This window comes from Anopheles funestus, chromosome 2RL, assembly GCF_943734845.2.
Source record: "Anopheles funestus chromosome 2RL, idAnoFuneDA-416_04, whole genome shotgun sequence".
Taxonomy (NCBI): Eukaryota; Metazoa; Arthropoda; class Insecta; order Diptera; family Culicidae; genus Anopheles; species Anopheles funestus.
In genome coordinates, this window is record NC_064598.1 from 1292041 (window position 1) to 1306482 (window position 14442).

Consider the following 14442-nt stretch of genomic DNA (forward strand, 5'->3'; position numbering starts at 1 on the left):
ATGAAAAAACAAAAATACACTCATAACTCACAATTCGCCATGGATTCCATTGGATGTATGCAATCTTGTTGTTGTGACTGGTAAAAAGAAGCTGTTCTTTCGATCGATGAGAGAGGGACACGTTGTGCAGGTGTGAGAAGTGGTGGAAAAACCTTCAACGTGCTAGGGACGTCTCCGCGAAGACTCGCATAGAATGAGACGTGTTGTTCTGTTAGTCGAAACAAAAATCGAAAAACGAACATAGATGGGGGATATCAAAAGCGTCCTCCCACGCGAAAGAACTGCAGCTTGGTTCGCATTCCCATGTGTTCCTCGCCCAACACCATCCAGCGGGAGATGAGTCGTGAGTGTGAGCAGATACGTATTACCTTGGGGTTATGCGATGACGCGGTAGGTCAGTATCGTCAAGTGTTGCGCGCCCAACAACATGGGAAGCGCCACTCGAGGTACCCAGGTGGTAGCAATCGGACGAGATGATCGTAGTTCGCTGTTGCTTTCTATTCCCCGGCGCTAATCCCGATGGCGTCCAGGAAATGGTGCAATTGTTTAACGGTACGGCACTTAACACACCGCCAGGAAGAAAGGCAATCACAAGATAAAACTAATTAAAATCGGATAAGACGGCGGTCATAATGTGATGTTCATTTTGTTTCGCTAAATCCAACATTCTTTCGCCGTAACAACAAAACAAAACGCAAAACGATACAACAACACATTAAAACGACACATTACTCTTCATGCCCGAAAGCGATGTGGATTTCCGATGTCGCTTAGTCAACACCTAATTTTTAAATTTGTTCATCCTCTACGACCCCGACGTGTCCGACGTCCGAATGTCGAAATGGTGCCCATTGCGTACTTGCTTCTGCGACGCAACCGTGAAGGAATGGTCGTGCAAAAAAGCAACATTCTGGACATTTATAAATGGCCCCCCAGTTTATCATGGCACTGTGGTAATTGACATAATTAATTTTATTTATTTTCTTCAGCCCTCGCACGTCATGGACGTTGTGGCAGTTCTTCAGCCTGATTGTTCGGTTCCTTTACCATCTGGCCACTGTGGTATCTGTGTGGGGTGATAATGCTGGTCGCCGAACAATCGTTTCACTGGCTACACACTATTTCTTCCGCCATTCATAGTACCTACGTTGCACCGAGTTCTATAACAACTTTATCACTTTTCCCCTCGCGTGTGTGTATTGGATGGAGGGTGGGTTAAACTATTTACCAAGCGATGTGCAGCGCTGGTGTTCTTCGAAGCTTTTACTCCAAGTGTAGTGTCTTTGCGTCCTTTTGCTTTACGCTCTGATTTTTCTTCTCCCAAAGCTCGTGGGGATTGTCTTGCTTTCATTGCTCGTCGTTGTCATGATTGTTTCACGAAATGCTGACGCTGCACAGGGCCTTTTACCGAGTGTCCATTAGCTTCGCAGCAAGCAACCATAGAACTGATGACAAGCTCAGACAGAGAGAGAGAGAGAGAGAGAGAGAAAGATCCTTTAGAAGAAAAGAAAGATTGTAAATTGTGTAACGCTCGAAGTCGGATGTGTGATTCTACGGAGAAAGTGTGAAGAATGGGATGTGATGAAAATGTGAAAAATAAATCCCCAACCTGGAACCTGGAACCAATCCCAACAGAGCACAAAGAGGGACAAAATCTTGCAAGCCAGTGTGTGTGTATTTTTTTTGTCATTTATAATTTCTCGCGAATATTATGTGTACATCGCCAACTGCTGAAGTTGAGAGAACGCAGATCCAAGGATTAGGTGAAAATTAGAGCAGAAAATGTTGTGCGCTGATTTAATTGAATTCAATTCAATTTCCCTCTAAGCCTCGACTCGACTGTTGACAATAACTGACGTGTCTGTTCGGTAGCGGACAAAAAACCCCCTCTGTACCGAACAAACATGGACGCGAGATGTTGTATGCCGAAGGAACGCGAACGATAGAAAAAATAACTTTTGCCCAGCACGAGTCAACAAAACCGACATATACGGACACGGTACGCACGTATCCACGTATCACACCGCCACAAAACAACGCCAGAATGTGACGAACTCGATCGTCGGGATGAGACGAAAAGACACTAAATCTGCTCCCACACAAAACCGTAAGCACACTGTATAAATATCCATATTTTTCCATCCACCCATCCCCATGTGCCGCTGTTTGTAGTTCGACCGTTTACGAACGACCAGATTTTTGTTTTATTAAGCGTGTGCCATAATTTCGCTGTTCCCCGCAGCGCACCCCAAAAACCCGAGCAGCAGTGTATACCTGACTAATGAAAGAAAATCATTCGCAGAAAACTACAAAATGCGCTCATGCGAAAACCGGTGTTTTGGGGCGCAACGTACAGGCGACGAGGGCTTATCGTTGGCAGATTTATGAAACTTTTCGGTTCAGGTAGCGATTTGGTGGATTTGCATAAAATGGTTACATTTTATTCCCGTCTACTTTATTCTTCTCCTGCCTTATTCTCCCTTTATCCCTCTCTCTTTCTCTCGCTCGTATACTATTGCAGTAAGCCACAAAAACATCACAATTTAGTCGCATCAAAACTGCTGACATATGCTTTTAAGGATGGTTTCCCAGCGTATGCCGATGGGTGCAGAAATTAATTTCCAAATGTGGCTTGTAATTGGAAAGAATTATAGCCTGCCAGATGAATTCAACGGTCCGCGTAATAAGTGCCGTTGACTGTGGACCGACCTCTGTCACAAATCGTGCAGGCGAAGTGTTGGGTGTTCCAGATCAAACGAGCTCACACCCAGACCCACGGACCTTTTTCTAATGCTATAAATTATGCTGATTACCTACCATCCACAATATTATTATCCCGCTTTTGGGACACACTTTTGTGCTTACATTGTGCGAGTGTGTTTCCAAAATAATGGGGTTCCATAGTGAGATGCAATTTTTAGTGGTTTTTGATGTTTCAAGTCCCATAAAAAGACCAACACAATTTTTCACGCATCTTTTTTTTTTTCGTTGTTGCCGTTAGCTCAGTTGCATTCTCCCAATTGTGTGACGCAAATTTCCTCCCATTCCGTCGCGAACAGCTGTGGCCAATCATAAACTAATTAACTTTTTCGATATTCATTATTTATTGTGTCGGGACAGGTTGTGCCGAGTTTTTTGGTGGAACTCGGTCGACGTTTTGCACATGAAATTAACGTTCAAAAATGTACTACTTCCTGCGACCGGGGTGGACCGGGGTTTCTCCGCCATGAATGCTACAGGTATGGCATGTGCCGTGGATATGTCGCGGGTGTCCAAAAGTGGAATTCATTTATGAGCCCAATCGTGCGACGTTGTCCTGCATGGCCCGGTGCTGCACTGTCGACGGTGCTGTCGTCGTTTATCGGACACACATCGCGAACCTCACGATGCATCAAATCGTAATCGATGACTTCCATTAATTTCGCCCAGCACATTGACAACCCGTTCGCCGTCCGGAAACCGGATACACTTCTTCTCGTGTGCGCATTGCACAGCAGACGGGCTTCCAGCTGCCGGCACGTCCGGCATTCAAACTGGGCACCTTTTGTATTCCCGAAGACCCCGAAGCCCACCTATGGGGTCTGCTGGATGAAATGAGATTATATTCGGTTTTCGTTTTTTTTTCGGTTCCACTTTTGTTTCCATCCATGCTTTCAATCGGTGTCCGCGAGGAAGGACAGCTGGGTGTGAAAGCCAAATAGAACGCTGGCTATCGCGAACCCCTGCATGACAACCAGCACACGGGCACAAAGCAAGGGGCAGAATCTCTTCACTCTAAAAAAAAGCTCACTTTCACATATATGAAAAGCTCTACTTCACAACGCAAAGCACCGGAATGTGAGCGATTGAAGAGACGAACGAGAAATACAGAAAACAACGCACAATCTAGCGCGCAATATACGCTGGTTCCCATTTCCCGTATGACATTCGCCAATATTAATTGCATCAATTTTGAACATCAGTCACACGTGGCCATCGTGTGACGTACCCCCCCGGGCCAAACCCACCCAACATGCGTTTATTGTCCTGCCATCGGGCGACGATGATAATTAATGTAATTTTAATTAAATTTGCAAATTCGAAAATATACTGCCAAGGATAAATTTATTCATGAGATGCGATTGATATACATTTTTGAAGCGTGGACGATTTCCCACCATTGCCATTGCCACCGTGGAATGCTCGCTAGATTCACCGTGATGATTCTTCGGAAGCGGAATAAAGAAGGAATGATGTTTAATTTTTTAAAAAATATCGCACACGAACGTGTTGTCAGTGAGTGACTGCAGGCCTGTGCTTATCTCAGACGAACGAATCGTTGTGATGGGCGGAACGCAGCATTAATCGATGGTTTGGCAGGTGTCGTAGTCACCACAAGCACTACTCAGTTACCTTGCTTCATTTATCAAAGTCCGTCTAAGCTGCCATTAATTTTTATCGATCAATGTCCCGCCACACGCTGGCCAACGTGAGCATCGCCGTCGGTGGCACAAAATATGATGGATAGTGTGGACAAGCTGGCAGCACTGGCAGGGTCATTCTCTGCCACCACGACAGTGAGACAACGGTTTATCGTCCTTCGAGCTGTAGTTTTTGTTCGTGTCCTGGCTGAACGGTGGTGCCAAAAAGTGATTACTTTTGCTCTTCGTCTGCTGGGTAGCTATGCTGGGAGCTTTGCTTTGTTGACCGCTGATGAAACTATCATGCAGCTTTGAGTCGGTATTATCATCGACAAAAGAAGTGAAAAAGCTAGAAGAAGTTTGATCCGGGCAATGGGTAATGCATCATAAAAGGATTACGACTAGAACTTGCTGTAATCTTCTGGAGCAAAGAACTAACCCAACGTTTTAGTTGGTGTGCGAGTGATAGGGCAGGTTTGTAAAACAATTTTTTTGCTTAATGTTCAATAAGAGAAAACAAAATTGCGTAAAATTATGTCTGGCTGGTATTCCTACCACAGGTACTAAAAATCGACCATATTTGTACCCCAGCCGCATGCTGATGGAGGCGCCTGGTGGGGCGTGGAATGATTTATTGATTTTCTCTAATTATGTAGCGGTAAATTTCATTCTGGCCTGTTGATAACTTAATTATGTGATACGCCAAGTACTAAAGGGGAGAGAACAAAAAAAAGCATGACGCATTTGGTGGCAATTGGACGACTGGGACGGGATCGGTTGTATCGACCTAGCACAAGACAAACGGCTGACCTGACCTATGTCGGCGGGAAGGATAGCGTCCGATTGTTGTGCCTCCAACCGCATCCATAACTCACCGCGTGGTTTTATGGCGGTGGCCACACGTTCGAAATTAAGGCCCGAAAGTCAGCGAATACGGCTGGCGTTCTTTTTTTTCCATTCTCCCTCTCTCTCTCTCTTTTTCTCGCATGTCAACTGAGGTATCTCTAACGCATTAACCACGCAAAATGGCGGCTAGGCCAAACGGTAACGTGCGCATAATAGGTTCATCCTGGCGGTACTCGGTCCACCCTAGCAGAACAATCGATTTCGATTTCGTTCCAGACCGCTGAGATAAGGAAATTTATTGAATTTATCAATATAATTTTTACTGATCAAATTTATTACAGCCCATCCATTGTTTCGGGCGGCCCCTTCAAATTGTGATGGTTAAAGGTTTGGTTGGAGACAGGGAACTACAAAAAAACAGCAAGGTACCACTATACAAGATAATAATGGTACAGGGAAAGGCCGTGTGCTATCGCAATCAATTTCGAAGGGACGGGGCAGGTACGGGGCCGGAGTGGCCCTGCTCTGAAAAATGGGGACAGTCGAAAAGTATTCGAGAGTTTGTGCGTTGATACGCCGGTACCAAGGCGTGTTGCCGAACCACCCCAAGCAGCCAAAGTTAAACAAAAACAAATTTTAATCGATATTAAATGTGAAAACTTTTTCGATCGTTGTTATTTTCGGGACTGGGCGATTTTGGCTACTGTGGCTACATGTTTTTATGTGTACCTCCTCCCTCCACATAGATCCTCCCGTATCCGGTGGTGCTTCAACATTGCCTCGTTCTCGATTGTGTTTTACTCTTACGCACGCAACGGAATTAAGCGAGTGAGATATTTTTGTACAGCGCTGTTTGAATAGACTGGGAGCATGCTTTTCTTCCGGTGTGTTTCTCCCGCATCAGGGATTCGTGCTTCCGGGTACGGTACCGGGTTCCCCCCATCCTTTCTCCATCCCGGTCAGTGTGAGGCCGTGTGATGAGCAAGTTTTTTCTCCTCCCTTTCTCCTACACCCTACACTTGATGCCCTCTGTTTTGCTGGTGTTGATGATTGTCATCTCTCGCTCGTAGACCAGCGGGATGAGAAAGATAGCCCTTTTGCAATCTCCGGAAGTGTGCCGAGAGGCAAACTGCTACAACAGTGGAGGAACACAGCGTGAAAGAAAACAGCAAAGCAGAAATAAAACCATCACCCTAACTTACTACCCCGCGGCAGGATGAGGTTGTCCCTATTGGCGTCCCGCAAAGAGTTTGGCGCATAAATCAACATATCTGATCGAACAAATTTGACCAACATGAACGCCCAAACACAATCGACTATCGATGGATTGGAGTGGCGCTAGAAGGTAGGGAGAAACAATCTCGTTGAGGAAAATCGGGGGAAGAAGTACGAACAACATTGAAGTAAAACAAGAGCACTGGAGCATGAACTAACGAGGAACAATTCCCGAAAATAAAGCTCGTGCGTATTTGTGTGTGTGTGTGTGGATATTGCTAATTCCTTTGTTTATTCATTCAACCGATGGATTCTTTAAAGGCATAATACAAACAATGGTATCTCACGGAAAGAGTGATTGGCCATGCCAGGTATTGGTTTGTTTGTTCTTTGTTTTGGCAAGGAAAACATTTTCCTTTCCATAATATGTACTGCTACATAGTATGAGAAACAAATCGGCTGGTTTTTTGTGGTAGTATAATAATTAATTAAATTTATTAATATTTTATTAAAATATTCAAACCAAAATAATCATTCGGCGGAACATATTATCTCTTTCGAAATTGGCTGATACTCAAACAAAACCAGCATTTTTTACCATTTGTTGCCGTTTGTCTTAATACATCAATCGTACATCAAATTTAAGTTACACTCTCCCTTCCGTTATTCAGTAAATCTACTAAAAGTCAGAATTGATGGATACCAGCATTTTCACTAGTTTCTACATTAAATCATTCATAGGCACATCACCGAAAATCAATCACTCCATCAATGGGGTTGAGTAATGGGCTCATATTTAGCCGAGTTTAACAAAGTGCATCCACCATACCCACTTGCAGGGTTCGGAATCAATTCACCAACTGCCATTATTTCGGATTTTCTTTTTGTGTCTACATCGATGCAACGTTTCCGATTGTTTGAAGGTACATCAAAAATACATCAGATGCTTTAACCTAACGGATAATTTAGATTTTTTTATGTGTTGCCTGTCTTGGATGCCTAACCATGTTCGTTGCTTGCTGCATGTCATTTGAAGCTAATGGTGGCCATCTGCGTTACAATCCATTGGCCGGACGATGGTAATAAAAAAATAGAAACAAAAAACATGAAAAAATGCCAGCCACGCTCTGTTTTTGCCGGTACCAGATAGCAAGGTGTGCGCGGACTTGGTGGCAAGTCAATGGTAATTGGATTGAAAACGAGTCCGACAGCCGCCATGACGATGATTAATGCTTTTGTTGGTGGTTTCGAATTGTACGCCAGTTTCGATATAGCAGCTACAAGAAGCACTCGGCCCTTTGCAGCCCATTTGGTCGGTTGAAACAGCCGCGAAAGCGATTCACAATTGTAATGCTCAGTCGGTTGGTTTTCGAAATGGCGTGTACGAACATCATGCTGACTGCAATTGGCGTGATTTTGTAATACATTAATGATAGGCCATTCGATTCAACGAACAACGCTGATGACAGGGCGTCGGGTTGTCGGGTTGTGGTTCGGGCACAATGACTACAATTGAGCCGTGAGCAGGCTCACGAGTAGCTAAGCAGACGAAGCTTCTGCAGGAGCTGACCAACGTTCCATTGTAGCAGGGCCGGCGTTTTGGCCAATACCTTGCGCGACGGTTCTTCCAGACCATCCTTCAGCAGGCCATAACAATCCGCATTGTACTGTGGGGCGATGGGACGGAAACGGAGAAAGAGGGCGACCGTAAATAACTGACGTATACGTATTGGAATAAGATTCTAGCCCCATTACCCCATCACTTCACGCGACACTCACACTTTGCTCCTCCGGACCTGGATGGAACGCCAGCAGGATCTCCTCCAGCGAATCCGAACACAGCTCCTCCACTTCGACGTGCTGTGACTTAAGTGGCGTTATCATGACGGTTCCAAATTCGGGCTCGTTCCGTCCTTCGATAAGCTCCCGGCTGAGTACGAGTGAAGTGCGTCGATTGGCGTACCGGTTCCACAGGCAGGAGTGAAAGTTGTGCGTCAGACAGAACACACCCAAACACCGCAAGTTGTGCGTTTCCATTGAAGGATGCTTCGGACTTGATCCGGGCTCCATGCCGGAGACGTAAAAACAGGTATCCACTTGCGGAAACACGTGCACATTGATTCGGAGCAGGAAATTTTCAAGCTCTTCGAGCGAAAATGCTCCGTCGGCGGGGTGTAACACAATCGGTGGAGCATCGTCGGGCTTTTTCGATTGGCGTTTATCGTGCTCCTGCAGCTCTACCCGATAGCCCTGCGAGGTGACGTAGAACACGATTTGCAGCGCCTTGCTGGAGAGTGTGAGGGCCGCCGTCAGGTTGGCACTGAAAGGAAGCACGCAAAGCGCACAAATTGAAACAGTATGCCCGGTGAGCGAAAGAGGCTAAATAGCAAAATGCGTTTTTGCATTCCAATTCGTAGTCACTTACATCCTACCGTGGCGACGAATGTCCCAGTGCACGAATGGGACATTGCAGTACTTTCGCGCAGCTAGCCCATACACTCCCAACCGATCGGTGTAGAAAGTTAGCAGCCGTTTGTCCGGATCGTACGATTGGCTGCGGATTGGCATCGTTGACCATCGACCCGGCTCGTGCTCGATCAGCGACAGAGTTTCCACCGAGCTGGGCCTCGTCTCGGATGCTTTCTTTGCGTCCTGTAACGCTAAGTGCTCCTGCTGAGCCTTGGCACTATCGAGCGACTTTTTTCGTTTACGTTTCTTTTTTTCTTCCCCCGGCAACGCCGCTTCACTCGTCCCGGATAGCGTTCGCGTTCGTTCACCCAACCCGAGAGGGTACTTTTTCGTAGTACGTATCTCAAATTGAGGTCGCTTACGTTGTTTGTCCGGATGCGAAGGCTGAGCGGGCGGCAGATGTCCGACTGTTTCATCCTCTTCGGCTGGGAGTGGTGGAAAATGTGGCCTCTCCTTTTCCCGCAAATAATTGAGAAGCATCACAAAAGTAGAAAACATTTTACACAATCGCTCATTGGACTCATTGTCCAGCATTGCGCTAGGTGATTCCATTCTCTGCACGAGTGCTTCCATTTCCTGTTCGGTAACGCTAATCTCAGAACCATCGCAGCGGCCGAAGTGTAGGGGCTGGTACAGCAGAGCGGGAGGATGCAGGTACCTAGGTCCATCCGAAGGTGCCAATGAAAATTGTTGCAATTTTTCATCCATTTCCTGCAATCGCTCCGCATCGTCTTCCCGCGCGAACATTCGCACGGAGCCTCTCGTTTCCTTGTCATTTTCCTCCTCGTTGTCAATATCGGAATCGATTGGGAGGCGCATTTCCGACAGCGCTATCGAAGGACCCCCGTGATGATGATGGCTCTTGGTGAGAAATTGGTCGTACTTCTGCAACATTCCGTCCCGTGCCATCTGCTCACGGTCGCGTGCTTTCCGACGTTCGGCTCGTTCGGTCAGGATAGTGTACAAGCGCTTCAACTCCGCCCGGAATCGATAACCCTCCGGGACGCGCGGCAAAAGGTGCTCACGGATGAGGTAGTGTAGTCTTAGCTCCACCGGAATATCTATCAGGCTAAAGTCTTGAATGATTTTCGGTTCGATTGCCAGCGCCCGAGACCATCGGTGTTCGGGTGCGGCAAACAAGCGTGTCGCTTTATGAGCCTCGATTTCGTCATACTTTAAGTGAAACTGTTGAACTTCCGACGGTAGCTGGGTGAACTGCTCACCCTCCTCCCACGGTTCATAGCAACAGACGGTCGGCTCTTCCCACCAGTGACAGTGGGCCGGGAGTTGGAGCTCAATTTTAATCAACTCTTCACCCTCGAACGCACGATACCCTTTTTCTGTCAACTTCAAACCGACCGGAACGTTAGTGTAGATGAAATCGGGCCTTAGTTCAACCGGCTGCGGAAGCTTGTCGAAGCGTGCCAGCTTGAACACGCCACCGACGATGGCATACTCCCGCAGGTTTATGTATCCCGGCCGGAGGGGTAACGATTTGGGCGATACAATGCCGAGGCAGTCCCAAAATCGATCGTTTTCCTGCCTCTCGAACTCAGCGTCAATGTCAACTTCGGTCTCATCCGTAATCACCGCTGGAACCGATTCCGGGATCGGTGCTTGTTTGGAAGCTTTCTCCTTTTTCCCCGCTGGCTTTGCTTTCGTTGCACTGGGTTTCGCGTCCTTGCCCGCACTTGGGCCACCCTTTTGAGCTTCAAGCGCTTCCGCTTCGGCCTGCCTACGACGTTGTTCGCTTTCGTAATCTTCCCGTAGCTTCCACAACAGTGCCAGTTGCTTCCGTCTCACTTCTTGCCGCTCGGTCCATTCAGCTTCCTGTGCCGCGAGTAGCTCAGGAGTTGGCGCCAGCACTGGAATGGTATGGGTCGGGTCCATATTGCTGTAGTGATCGAACCACAGCCACAGTCCCCGGATTAGACAGTCTTTCAACTCCAGCGTTGGGGGACGGTGTACCACAAGGTGCAGTGGGACCATGTTGATAACTTTCATAAGCAGATTACTGCGCACAGGAAGAAACGTAGACGAAAACGTATCGGTCAAAGATACAGCAATCATTTTCCCTTACTGACGAGTGTAAACCAGTGGGCAATGGTTTCAAGCCACGTCTAGCCACTTGGTCAAGATGCTTACTAATCTGGTGCGAGTGGAACCGGACGAAAGCTCCAAAGATACATCGCAAGTACATTGTCCGCATGGAAATGGAAGTCACTCATCACGGGATCCAGAGTCCTTTGAAAGCAGAAGAATAGTAGTTCGCTTGCTTGATGTTACCGGCAAAACAACCGGTTGTCCTGAATGTCCTACTCACTCCATATCCCGTGTAATGTTGCTCCCAATGCGAAAGGTCATCCTGTCCAGCGAATCGCTAATGAACTTCCGGATCTCGTCCCGCACCAGTGAGACATCTTCGGCCATTTGGTGGTGTCCCTGTCCGGCATTGGCTTGGATCGATTCCAACACGGACAGCGCTTCACAAATCGTCGGGAAGTAAATTTCGCCTATGTTCCGGAAGGTTTCCCTCAGATCTTTTCTCGTATTTCGCTTCCGGCCAGGGTCTTGCGTCAGTAGGCTCCGCTCGTCGGCTGCCAGCGTCCAGCTGACCGAACTCTTTTCTAGAAATAATTACAGCAATTCTTCCGGAGAGATTTTCGGACTTTTGGCTTTCTGAAAGCGAAGTGAAGAAAGCGGCATAAAAGGTCATAAAAGTATTCGGTAGGAATGGCGGCCCCTTAACTTTGGTGGCCCGTTGGATTAGGATTTATGATGCAAAGTTTCACTCACCTTCGGCATTTTAGGTCAAACGAAAAAATAAAAAAATATATAAACGAACCGAAAAAAGCTCCTTTCCTCCCGTTTGCTTTGATTGGAAGTAACAACAATGCAATCTAGATGGAGTGCTGAAAGTTCACATTCTAATCTACTGGCAGCTCTTCGGTTGAATGGAAAACTCTCGGAAAATTCGATCAGAGCAGATTGCTTGGATTGTGAAATAATTGAGAAGTTTGCGAAAACCGAAACAATTGACAGCTACATCGCTTTTGGGGCGCATGGAGCGCCGTGTAGTGCAAATGGGAATGTTTTCATAAGGGTCCGGCATAAGTGTGCGTGAGTTTTTTTTCCCTGCTTTCCGTGAGGAAAACGTGGATAAATTAGACATACAAATAATCTCGCTGGCCACCGTTTCGGTGTGGCCTCTTTCGCACTCTTCAATAACATCCGTTTCCAATCGGACGTGACTTGGTTGCCCAAAAAAGTGGAGCGCACCTTCAGCACATTAATGGCGAATGGCAGGAGAAAAACGAACTCTGTCAGGGACGGTTCGACAGCGATTATTGGCGGCAACATATGTGCTGGATACACACTGCACAGTGAAGTTTGGTATTATCGCGCGTGTAAGCGTGCCATTTGAAGTTGGCTTTGTAACAAAATCTAACTGTGCAACATTACCCTGCGCCGTACCTTGCCAGTTGCCCGTTTAATGCGATCAATAAAGCGGACCTTCGGGTGAACCAATTGCGTTTGTGATCGAAAGAATCCTTCCGAAAATTGATGAACTTGGTCCCTCGAGACATCTTGCTTATAGCTGGCATTTTTGCGCCAGCTCCTTCCCATCCGTCCTCCAGGCACCTTTTAGCAAAGTTCACGGAGGGGCTTCATGAGTTCGAGTTTTCTAACCCAACCGCACTGAATGTACTTTAGATCGAAACGAGTAATCCCTCCGTGGCAGCGAGTTCGTTCGTTGCGTCCCGCCTAGTCAGCCCAGTGTGTGGCCAAGATGATTTCATAAATGATTCATAGAAAGCACATAAATATAATCCAATCAGTGTCCGTTCTCTCTCTCTCTGTCAGTACCGGTTCCAGCTAGCAGCAAACCTTCCGTTTTTAGGTCACTTTTTGGAAAGAACATTTTGGACAGCCTGCAAGCAAGGAACATCAACGCGCCACACGGCGGTCAAACACGGTATAATTGCAAATAGATTGATTCCACGGCATGATGTGGCCGTTTGTGGCACGAATTGTGGTGCGTCGAATTTCTAAAAAGCGGATTACGGTGCCATCATACACCGTACTGCAAGGTATGAGTATTTTTGAGATTAATATTTAATTCGTTGCTCAAACGATTTTGACCACTGACACGTGTTTGGAACGAAAAACCCGCTAAAATATTTAGCAAAAAAATAGAAAATAGGAAATTAACATTATTTTCTTCCATTCCACAACAAACAATCGCTAAAGTGCACTCAATTGTATCGAGGATGTGCGATTCCACCAGCCATTGAAAATGTTTAGGGAAAAATTCCAGGTTGACTCCCGCATTTGTTGGCATTTTTTCGAGGCGGAGTTTTGGTTCTGATTGGACGTTTATGATATTCTTGTTTGGTTCAACAACATACTCCGAGCGGCAGCAAATAGATAACTTTTATTTGTTTTGACCACCTTTGTTTTGAACGCTCCTGTAGCGGGATTGGGACACCCCAAAGCTACCGATCCTGCATAACACAGTAAGCAGTAGGAGATTTATTCCCATCCGAAAAGGCTTTTATCGAGCGTATAATTTTAGCAAGGCCATAAATTGAGCGTAAAACTCAAGCAAGCCTACTGGAAAGAGGCATCGCAACTGGCGTAGAAGCACAAGGCAAGGCAACGGACTATGGTAGTAAGCGATAGTACCTAGAAGCAAGCACAAAGTAAAGAAAATTGAGATGAGCTTCGCATTCGCCACGTACAGATTCTGTGGGCAGGATTTTAAATATACCACAGTTTCTTACATCTTAACATGCCGATTTGTGAGCCAGTTTGTGCCGGATGTGATCTTGTGGAAAAGGAAGATGCATCTCGTGATGCAACCATGGAGCGCATTGCTGAAGAGGAGGAAGTTAACGACTGCTGCTGCGGAGGTTGGTTTTCTTGCTCACACTTGCGCAGCGTTCCGAAATAATAAACAAAAGATGAGTATTTGAGCTTGAGCAAACCCATTTCGGCTCGGTGCGTTTAAGGGCGTCGAAGCAAAATGCTAGTCTTTAGCAAATAATATAATTTCCCGACCAATGCACAGCAAACCCGGTTGTGGTCCCGGATGGAGTGAGACATTTGCTTGCATTTTCCGTTTTGCTGGACAGACGTGGGGTGCTTAATGGATTTTTTTTGTTGCTGTTGCCGCCGTTTGCTCCTTTCGCTGCGTGTTGCCCTCTTCGTGGTTTCATTTCGCGCACGAAAATTCCTAAAACCCCGTTCGCACCAACCGGGTCAGCTACACGGTCTGGGCACGTTGCGGGTGCTACGCGTCGCTGGCATTGGTTATTTATTGTACAATAAATTACTTCCAGTATGAAATAAATGAGAATTATAATCGAAAACAAGCGAATGCGAATTGTTTTGTGGCAGTGGCGTAAAAGAAGGGGTGTGACCGGTGGTTTTTTTTCTTTCCTGTGGTCATTTTTCCACCAACCCTGCCAGAATAGAAGGCTGACGTGGTTAGGCGCATTACTTTTATTTG

At 46.5% G+C, this 14442-nt stretch overlaps 2 protein-coding genes across 2 annotated transcripts in view; one reads left to right on the top strand and one right to left on the bottom strand.

The window, feature by feature from the left end:
* The first annotated feature begins 1897 nt into the window (after positions 1 to 1897).
* LOC125761539 (protein sidekick-1-like) overlaps positions 1898 to 14442 on the top strand; it is a 102464-nt gene continuing 89919 nt past the window's right edge. Inside the window, exon 1 of the mRNA XM_049422753.1 lies at positions 1898 to 2107. Coding sequence (XP_049278710.1) covers positions 2068 to 2107 — 40 coding nt within the window. The 5' untranslated portion in view covers positions 1898 to 2067. The remainder of the gene's footprint in view (positions 2108 to 14442) is intronic.
* Positions 7628 to 11735, bottom strand: LOC125761832 (uncharacterized). The gene is made up of 7 exons (XM_049423345.1): positions 11727 to 11735; positions 11600 to 11609; positions 11254 to 11557; positions 11076 to 11174; positions 8887 to 10944; positions 8241 to 8781; positions 7628 to 8128 (listed from the first exon to the last, which is right to left on the bottom strand). The coding sequence occupies exons 1-7, from the start codon at positions 11733 to 11735 to the stop codon at positions 7991 to 7993; spliced, it is 3159 nt and encodes a 1052-aa protein (XP_049279302.1). The 3' UTR covers positions 7628 to 7990.